The sequence below is a fragment of the Mesitornis unicolor genome, unplaced genomic scaffold (genome assembly GCF_000695765.1).
Source record: "Mesitornis unicolor isolate BGI_N332 unplaced genomic scaffold, ASM69576v1 scaffold38702, whole genome shotgun sequence".
In the NCBI taxonomy this organism is placed as follows: Eukaryota; Metazoa; Chordata; class Aves; order Mesitornithiformes; family Mesitornithidae; genus Mesitornis; species Mesitornis unicolor.
This window is the reverse complement of record NW_010167805.1, coordinates 1,903-11,244: the sequence shown is the minus strand read 5'-3', so window position 1 is coordinate 11,244 and position 9,342 is coordinate 1,903. Positions and strand designations below refer to the sequence as shown.

At 51.9% G+C, this 9,342-nt stretch overlaps 3 protein-coding genes across 3 annotated transcripts in view; 2 read left to right on the top strand and 1 right to left on the bottom strand.

Moving 5' to 3' along the window:
- Positions 1–392: 392 nt before the first annotated feature.
- Positions 393–1,450, top strand: IQCC (IQ motif containing C; the record flags this gene model as incomplete). The annotated part of the gene is made up of 3 exons (XM_010178823.1): positions 393–708; positions 908–1,026; positions 1,409–1,450. Coding segments are annotated over 3 exons (477 nt in total), but the record flags the coding sequence as incomplete, so codon positions are not given.
- Positions 1,451–2,935: 1,485 nt separating this feature from the next.
- DCDC2B (doublecortin domain containing 2B) lies at positions 2,936–7,171 on the top strand. Its single transcript, XM_010178822.1, has 8 exons — positions 2,936–3,213; positions 4,055–4,112; positions 4,490–4,566; positions 4,790–4,921; positions 5,440–5,586; positions 5,977–6,016; positions 6,748–6,850; positions 7,065–7,171. The coding sequence occupies exons 1-8, from the start codon at positions 2,936–2,938 to the stop codon at positions 7,169–7,171; spliced, it is 942 nt and encodes a 313-aa protein (XP_010177124.1).
- Positions 7,172–7,277: 106 nt separating this feature from the next.
- The window catches only part of TMEM234 (transmembrane protein 234), a gene marked incomplete at its 5' end in the record, with an annotated part of 3,329 nt that continues 1,264 nt past the window's right edge, over positions 7,278–9,342 (bottom strand). Inside the window, one exon of the mRNA XM_010178821.1 lies at positions 7,278–7,288. Within this exon, the coding sequence (XP_010177123.1) occupies positions 7,278–7,288 (11 nt within the window). The remainder of the gene's footprint in view (positions 7,289–9,342) is intronic.

The following is a 9,342-nucleotide window of genomic DNA, read 5'->3' as shown; positions in this document are numbered from 1 at the left end:
GCAGAGGGTACTTTTGCAGCGTAGTCCCAGGAACCTTTAATTCTCCCAAATTTAAAACTATTCAGTATTAAAAATTTGCCCTGATTTGTGCTCCTGAGATCCCAACTGAGGGTTTTGTGTGAAGCTGTCTCAAGTCAAACGCCCGACCTCTGTGGGTGTTGTCCCTGAGCACCCACCTCACCCAGTCGTACCGAACGGCCAGACCCTCCTGTGGTGTCTGAGCACCGCTTTCAAATGTTTTTACCACTTTCAGGAGGAAAACCCTTTCAAAAGTTCACAGTGGTTCAAACCAGAGCATGTCGGTGTTGTGGCAGGAGTGGGACAGAGCCACCTTGCAGATCTTTACGTTTCCCTTTCCTTCTATTTCAACCCCTCTCGTGTTGCTGCTGTAGGAGCTGACGCAAGGGAAGCGTTCGGGTCCAGGGGAGGCTGCACCGAGCGCCAAGGCCAGCGCAGAAAAACCCCAGGAGGAGCTGGACGCCTCCGAAGCAGAACGGGACTGGGGCTGCAGTGATGTGAAGCCCACAGCCCAGCTGCAAAGTGAGAAAGAAGTGAGCTCCGCGGGTGAAGGCGATGCAGCAAGCCCCCAAAATCTCAGGACCGATGCCACTGAAGAGGGGTGCAGTGCCCCAGCAGAGAGCGAGGGCTGGCAGAACGACAGCAACCCGCGCTCTGTCCTGGAGGCAGAGTCCCTCGAAGCCTTCCTGGGTAAGAGATGGGAGCAGAGGCACAGTGTGCGCTCTCCTGCGTGGTCTGAGTGACCTGGGGTTGAGCACAGGAGGTCCTTGCAGAACCAAACCCTTGAGAATATCTTGGAGAGGTTATAACGGCTCAGTGCGGCAGAGACAGCGCGTGCAGTCTGAATCTTTGTTGTAATAGTAGGTTGTTGTTCTCTTTTTTTTGGCAGAAATTCCCCTGGAGGACATAAAGGAGCTTCCTCGAACACGATCTGAGCTCCAGGCCTACAGAAATCACTTGGTCATGGAGCTGCTGTGGTTGCAACAAGCCATCACCAGCCGTAAAAACGTAAGGGCCTGAGCCCACCTCTTCCAAGGGGTGAGAGCGGTGCCTGCCTGCAGCCAGGGCCACGCCGCCTGCGGTGGGACTGGGGTTGAACCGTGATGGCTCAGGTACCCCAGGACTGGATCAGGTGCTGGCAGTGCCCTTTCTGTTCCTTCTCTGGGGTCAAATATAAAGGGATGATGAAGGGAAACAGGAGCTCTGGTTAGGGGCTTTGCTCCTGGCCTGCTCAAGGGACATTGCTGCTTTGGTAACCATCGTGTCTGCACAGCGCGTGGGGGGTGTGACGGTGCAGTGATTTTGCTGGCTGATCTGCAAGGGTGGGTGCTTTCCTACTTGTCGGTCTCTGGGGTTGAATCATTAACACTTGGTTTCCTTTCTTTTGCAGTACTTGATGCTGAAACAGAGGCTGGGGACTCCTGACCCATAGGAGGGCATTCCCGAGCACATGGGGCACCGTTTTGGTGTGGAGCAGCCGTGGAGCTGCAGCACCGCAGTCGTGACGTGACCTCACGGACAGCAGCGGCTTGGGGGAGCTCCAGCTCTGGGGGTTGACGTTTTCCACTTCAGACAAACGTGGCGAGAAAGCCTTTTCTTTCTTTTCAATGCAAACATTTGGTCAAAGCAGGGATTAAACATCACTGTGAAGCCAGGGAGGTTGTTGTGCGTCCTGGAGGGAGTCCCAGTGAGGCCGCCTTCCACAAGGGCCCCGTTTCTGTTGGCTGAGGGTCCTCGGGGAGGCTGGGAAGGCTGCCACGTACAGAAGGTGCTTTCTGACCGGCCGGTTGCTGCGCTGGAACTGAAATGCCTGAGGGCAGGAGCTGCTCTGAACCTTCAGCTCCAGCTCTGCTCCACTGAGCTGTGTGTGACCCGTGTCTGTGCTGTGTGTGTGGGAGGGCTCTGCACGTCACGGCTCTGCAGTGCCTGGGATCTTCAAGCGCTCGTGGGGAACACCTCGTTGAAGTATTAGGTTTGGAGGAGAGTTCCCTGACTTCCCTGTGCAGCTGATGGGAGCAGTGACCTTTGGGAGATGAGGTTTGGTTCCCGACCTGCGCATCTCTGGCTGTGGTGATACCTGTGGCAGAGTCACCAGGACTGCAGCTTGAGGAGCGAGTAAGGACTCCTGGGGTTTGGTGCTTTCTAGTTCAGGGCATTTGAGGTCCCTCAGAAAGGGACTTTCTATGTGGTGCTGTGGTTCCCCAGTAGATTCCCCACTGTGAACCTGACTCTTGTTCCTGCCGACTGAACGCTCTCTCTTGCCATGTGGCAGATGGATCCGTCTGTTCCTGATGATGCCAAATTTTTTAATCAATAAAAAGCTTTCCTGAAGCTCAGCTCTGAACCTCTCTCTTCCTGCCTGGCTTCTCCTGGGCAGAACCAAGTGAGTCCATGGCCTTCTTGGACCCATGGCAACCTGTTCAGTGCAAAGGGAGCATGTCTGCTGGCACGGGGCTGTTTGTCCAGTACACACAGGACAGAAACCCCTGGCTGTTCTCATGCAGGGAGCAAGCGATGGCGTGGAGGGGGTGACAGCTTCTGGAAGGGGCTGCTCTGGATGGGATGGGGGCTGCTGCAATAAAGACACTGGCACTTGCTGTACCTCCAGGCTGGGTAATCTGGGCCTGGTGGCCACGGTGGCTGGTGAGGGAGCTCACAGTGCTTGGCTTTTGAGGATCAAAGAGCTGCGTGGTTCCTGTTTCTCAGTTAGAAAGGTGCTCAGCAGGTTGGTTGATGGCTCACAGCTTCCTCCTGCTGGGGCTGTGTCCATGGAGACAGGCAGCCACGCCAGGCTGCGCTGGGAAGGGACGGCGAAGGCGGCTGTTTGGGAGGGTTTAGGCTTGGCCAGAGCTCTCCTCTGCTCCCCACGTCTGTCTGTTCACCTCTGCGGTCAGTGGGGCTGCTCAACCCCTGGAGGATGAGCTCCCGTGGCTTAGCTCTGGCTCCTCCAGCCAAAAACGTGGTGGTGTATCGCAACGGCGACCCCTTCTTTCCCGGGAGGAAGTTTGTAGTGAACCAGCGGCGGTTCCTGACCTTCGAGGCGTTTCTGAATGAGGTGACCAAGAACATCCGTGCCCCCTTGGCTGTGAGGAACCTCTACACGCCCAGGCACGGCCGCCGCGTGGCTGAGCTGGGCGAGCTGCAGGACGGGTGCCAGTACGTGGCCGCGGGCTTCGAAAAGTTCAAAAAGCTCAAGTGAGTAAACGCACGTTTGGCATCTGGGTTTGGTGAGCAGCTCCACATCACCTCTGTATTGGGATGTGATCGGAGAAAACAGATAAGGGGTAGAAACCAAACAAAAACCAGATGGATCAATACATTTTTCCTACTGAATATATATCCAGATAGCATGGAAAATGCAAATATTCCTGATAAGGTTATGTGACTCTCAGAGGAAAACGTGGGAGGAGGTGTGTGCTCTCCAGGGTGTTGTGCTCGGTGCTGCTCTGCCCCCCTTGCACCTCGTTTTGTGGCGTGAGGAGGCTCTGCCGCCCGCTTCCTTGGCAGAGCTGGCAGTCACGTCGCATCTCCGTGCCACTTTTGCTTTGGTTTGATGAAGGATTTTTGTTTTCTAATCCTCAAAGGAGAGCTCTTCTGGTTCATCCTGAAATACAGAGGGTTAAAGGAGTTTTTGTGGCATCGCTTGACTCTTGAAGGGATGTGTGTGTGTGTGTGTGTGTGCCAGGTGAATTTGGCTCCTCGGTGTGGGAGGTGGTCCAGGCTGCATTAACACCGGTCAGCCCTTGGAGCCTTGAGCAGTGAATAACACCAAGGAATAAAATCTTCTGGGTGTCTTTAGCAGGGATCTGAAATGGTCTCTATTTGGCTGGGAATTTCTTAAATGTAGCAGACTTTAACTGAGGCTGAAGCTGTGGGAGAGCAGGGGTTGAAGCACCTGGAGAATGGTTTCAGAAATGACCCAAATGAATGACCCCACACCTGGATGCTCCAGGGCAGAGCAGTCGGTTGTTTCCTCACTGCTCTTTAGTCAGCCGTGCCCAGTTGGTACGGGGCAGTGTCTGTCTTGTTTTCACAGCTATTTACACCGTGGAAGGAAGGGGCTCCGTGGGACGAGGAACAGTGAGGGTCTGCAGGTGAGTCCCTGAGCTGAGCGACGTTGGGGCTGGCGCTGGTGAAACCCAAGTTGAGATTTAAGACTGCGAGGTGCCCAGGATCAGGCAAAAGTGTCCCAAGAATCAGGAGGAGGTGAGACAGCGCAGGGGGGTGCTGCTGTGTGCCTTCATCCCCCTTAGCGGTGCAGGGGAAAGCTCTGTGCTCGGGTTCGCTGCAATTGTGGAACGTGCTCAGCTACGTGAAGAGCTTCCCCAGCCCTGGTGTTGCTGACAACAAACCCCGCGTAGCAGCAGTGAGGGCAGGGCCTGGGTGTGCAGGGCAGGCAGCTCCCCGTGGAGGAAAGGGAAGCTCTGTGGCAGGGCTGTGGCTGTTCTCCTGCACTGACCTCGCTCTCCAGTTCCGCACCCCAGCTCCCCGGCAGTCGAACGCCTTGGCGCGATGGCAGAAGCCCGCCCAGCTGCCCCGCACCATCCAGTAAGTGCTTTCTCCTTGGAGGGTCTCTGGGAATCTTTTCGGAGGCTGGAGGAGGGAATTTCTCTGTGAGATCCTGAGAATGCTCCCCCCACAGGGCCAATTCCCAGCCTCTACCAGAAGTACCTGTTGTAAATGTTGTCCCAGCACACCAGTGTCTGGCTTTTACATCCCGTCTTCCACAGCTGCAGGAATAATTCTGTGCTCTGGGTTGTTTCTCCTGCAGCGTTTTCCGCAACGGGGATTTGCTGAGCCCTCCTTTCCAACTGCTGCTCCCCAGGAGCACCCCGCTGCAGTGGGAAGCACTCCTGGCCAGGCTGTCGGAGAAAGCCAACCTGCGCAGCGGAGCCGTTAACAAGTGGGTGTCCAGATAAGGCCCTGCTGGTTCACCTTCCCTTACATCCAGGACTCAGGCAGCTCTGATTAGCACAGGGGACTGGGAGTTCAGACTTCCAGTCTGCTTTTGCAAAACCCATTTGCTTTTCAGGTTTTCCCATCTTTAAATCAGAGAAAACCCCCACATCCTGGGTGCTCTGTGAGGAAGGCTGATGTCTGGTGAAAAAGCAATAAGCAAACAGTAAAGCACAGCATAAAAAGGGAGTATTTTTGTCCGGAGGGAGAGGCTTTTCCCCAACAAATAAATACAGCCTACCTCCTCCTCCACCTATTTACTGACACCCTAGGAGAAAGCTGAGATCTACTGCATCTTGCTGATGTCTGGATGTAATATTTCTGCTTACTTCCTCGGAGTAATACTACAAATAACTGATCCTCTGTCCTTGCCTTGGTCCAGTTTACCACCTTGCACTTATTCAACTGTTTCCATGCTGAGGGGTTGTGCAGGGTCTGAAGCCTTTGCTGTCTCTCTTCCTCCAGGCTCTGCAGGCTGGACGGGACCCAGGTGTCTGGTGCAGAGCAGCTGGTGGATGGCGACTTCTGTGTGGCAGTGGGAAATGAAGGGTACAAAAAACTGCCTTACTTCGAGCTGCTGGTGCCCCAGGATTCTGTGTGCAGGATGCTGTGGTACGTAGACTGTGGCTGAGTGGTTTAAAGAATCCCCTCCGTGGTGATCGTCAGCTACAGCCATCCTTTCTGCAGCCCTCCTGTTCAGTGCTTCAGGGCTTGGAAGTTTAGGAAGAAATAATGTGTTTTCAGAGCTTTTGGTGTAAGGGTTGGCCCCTGAGTTCAGCCCCAGAGAAAGCCAGTGGTGTGGTTGTTTCTCTGTCAAGTGTTCATCAAGCAGAGAGCAGCAGCTCCCCATTAGGTTGGGCGTTGAACTTGAGGACTGCGCTCTACCTGCGCTGAGGAAAATAAAACACCTCCAGGGGCCCTCTTTTATGGGAAACGGGGAGATGGTGTCCTCTAGAGCTGACTTCTGCCTGATGCTGAGAATCTGCAGCTGTTTTGTTACAGGAACCACCCAAAGAGCAAGCACAAAACGCACGGCAGGAGGGTAGGTGGCTCAGCTGGTGCTGGAGTGTGCAACGATGGCGGTTGCTGTTGTGCAGGCACCTCTCCGTCCGGCTACAACATCCTTGTGTGGCATCATTTCCAATGCAGAACAGCTTGAGACAGCAACGTGGCCAGATCCCACTTGTATTAAATCTCCCTGCCTAAAGGTGGCCTCGCTTACCCCTTCTTTTTGGCTGATGGGCTGGGAGAATTCATTCTGGAGCGAGGGTCTCTTTCCTGCTCTCTGTGTGGGTAAAATGCCCAGTAGAGAGTACAGACAGAGCAGCTGGGGTTGTCTAAATGTATCTGTGCTGCCTGTGCTATCTCCTTTTAAAATATCCTTTTCATTTTATTATTTTGTTTTCAGTTTGGGAAACTCAATGCCACCTCCCAGGACAGAGCCGGTGACCCTGCTCGTGCTGAACCACCTCAACAGGTAGCAGTGACTGCAAAAGGTGTTCTGTGTGCTCCCTGTATCTGCTTCACTTGTAATATCAACTTCAAACCCCAGAGAATGCAATGCTATAGCTCCATACCAGTCAGAATCAAGGGTCACAGGGGAAAGTTGCAGTCTTTAGAGTAGATTACCCTGCAAATCTTCTCTTGCTTTATAAACTGCTTTATCAAGAAGGCCTGGCAGAAGTGCGTGGTGGATACTTTCAGCTGGACAGTCGCAGGGTGCAGACCACAGGAGCTGCAGAGAAAGAGAAGATCCCAGCTGCTTTTCCACAGGTTCAAGCCAGGAAATCTCGCCCCAAAGAGGAAGAGCCCATTTTCCACACTAAACCTGTCCGTGCAGGACAAAACAGAAGGAGCAACCGGAGCGTGCAGCAAGGTAAAGGACCCGGCTGTAAGTGTGGAGGACAACTGTGATGCTAAAGGACAAAATAGCTGCTGAAAACAAGCAGTGATACATCCAGTAACTTCTATATTTCTGCTGCTTTTCTCTCCTTGTCTGGGCACATGTGAGGACCTTTCTGTAGCTCAGCAAGACCAGGCCATGGCTGTCTGCAATACCCACTGGACCCCCTTTTTTCTTCTCCTTGCAGAAGAACGTGTCTATAAAACCAGAGATCCTCAGAGGGAGATAAGAGGTGCCCGGGAAGTAAAAGAGGATGAATACACAAGGGTGGATGTACCCACTGAGCAGGTCTGAGAAATTCTTTTCTGCTCTGTTAGGAGTCTCACTGCTGCAGGGAAAGACTCGTGGTCCTGCTAGAATCTCTTGGTGCTGCAGGTTTTGCACAGCAGGAGCAAGCTGTTCAGATCCAGCCTGTGAGAACACATCAATCCATAGTTTACAGCCATTGCTCGGGGAAGTCCTTTAGTTTTCTCACTTAAGTCCTGCTTGTGAGGTTTATGCAGCGCTGAGCTTCTCTCCACGAAGTGTAAAGGTGAAAGTAACCACCAGAGGGAACACCAGAGACACAGGACGGTGCGTAACAGGGCTTTGCACTTTAGAAAGCCCAGAGATTGCCATCAGGGTAATGAACATTTCCCTTCTGGAATGTGGGAGTTGCAGCTTCCCACTGCAGCCAGGAGATCAAAGGCTTTCCTGGATTATTTTGTGTGTGTGTGTACTTCTGTCCTTACTCCTGTTCCACAGTTATACCAAAAGCCGAAATGGTACCACAGTAAGGGAGTTATTGCACTTAATGGTTCTACAAAGTGTCTAAGATCCACCCTGGCTGTGTTCAGGCTTTTTATACTAAAATTCAGTACCCCTAAATATAATCTGTAAAGCAGAACTTGCCTGTAGTCAGGTGAAGCTTAGAAGCTGGCACAGAATAAGCGTAATTCTAACAATGTCTGAACACATTTATTAGATAGTAGTAAGTCTAAATAATTTTTTTAAAGGGAAATACAAAGTAGTTCTTAAGAAACCCCCCTGTGTGTTAAAAATATCTGCAAGATGCTTATTGTTCACAGGTTAAACTTTTCAGAAGGACATTCAGAGGTGATGTAATGGGATGAAAGTGTTTTATCATAGGTGATTCACAGTTCTGCCTAGGCCATCTCTTTGGGTTAATTAGAACTTCAAAGGAAAACAACTCCTTTGAACTTAAAAGTAAAGAAGCAGCTGATGGTTCCTGCCTTCTGGGCTCAATGGGGAGCCTGGTGTCCTGTGCTTGCTTTAGAGGCTGGGCTGGTGTTTCTCACTGGGGCGGGCACTCTGATGCCTCTGATTTCTGTTGGCCTCATTATCTGAGTGTCACAGCTCCCCTCTGCAGTGGGAGACATCATTAGGCATTAAATAAACTACATTTGAATTTAATGTAGAGACCCAAGTTTGCTTACCAAAGCCATCGTAAGACTGGAAATGGAATCCAGGAATTTAGTCCCAGTCATTCTGTGATAGCAAAGCACTACATTAATAACTGTGTTTCTTTCTCGCCACAAAAAAGGCACCGACTGCAGAGAAAGCCCAAAAAACTGTGGCGAGGACAAGGGATGCCAGTGACTCTGAGGACGAAAAGTACTGAACGGTGTTTCCTGTGCTCTGCAGAGTTCACCAAGGGGCCATGATGGGAGAGGGACAGTCAGATACACAGCTGTCTGCAGCTGCAGATAACAAAACCACGTGAATCCTGGACCTCTATCCCCAAAACACATCTTGTTTCCATTAACTCGGCCTAGGAGCATCTGCCTGATTTAGGAAAAGTCATAGTAATAAACAGCTCTCGTATTAACCCTCTCTGTGCAAGGCTTTCTCTGTTTCCCTCGCTACTGCTCCTGATTAATTACAAGGGTGACAAAGATTTTTCCCTGTCTGATCTACCTGGTATTTGGGACTGATAATTTCACTGCAAACACCTCTCCTTCCCTAGGGCTGAACTGCACTGTTGTTATTTTACAGCTGAGAGGCAGTCTGCGAAACTCCAGAGCAGAAAAGCCCTGTGGTGAGCTCAGTGTGAGGGGCTGTGCAGCGTGACCTGGTACCTTGCAGCTCAGCAGAGTGAAGGAAGCCCCTTCCATGTGGGGAGTTCCTAAATCGATTCCTTCTACAGAAAAACCAGTTGGTCCCAGAAGCTCCCACTGAATTATTTATTAACCATTTATTATCCCTCCACTAGCAAACAAGACAATTCGGTCATCCTTGCCTTGAAACACCCACAGACCCCGATGCCCAAGGAACACAGTTCATGTTTTCAGGTTTTTTTGACATCCATGTGTCAAAATGCAGCTTCCTCAGTCCAGCTGAGCCAAGCGGTTTGCTGCTGTGCCCAAAGCCCCTGCTTCAGCCACAGGGGTTACCTTGAACAGGTTCTTTTCCTCTGCTTCTCACTGCATCTTGTTCATGACCCAGCTACGCAGAGTGTGACTCCC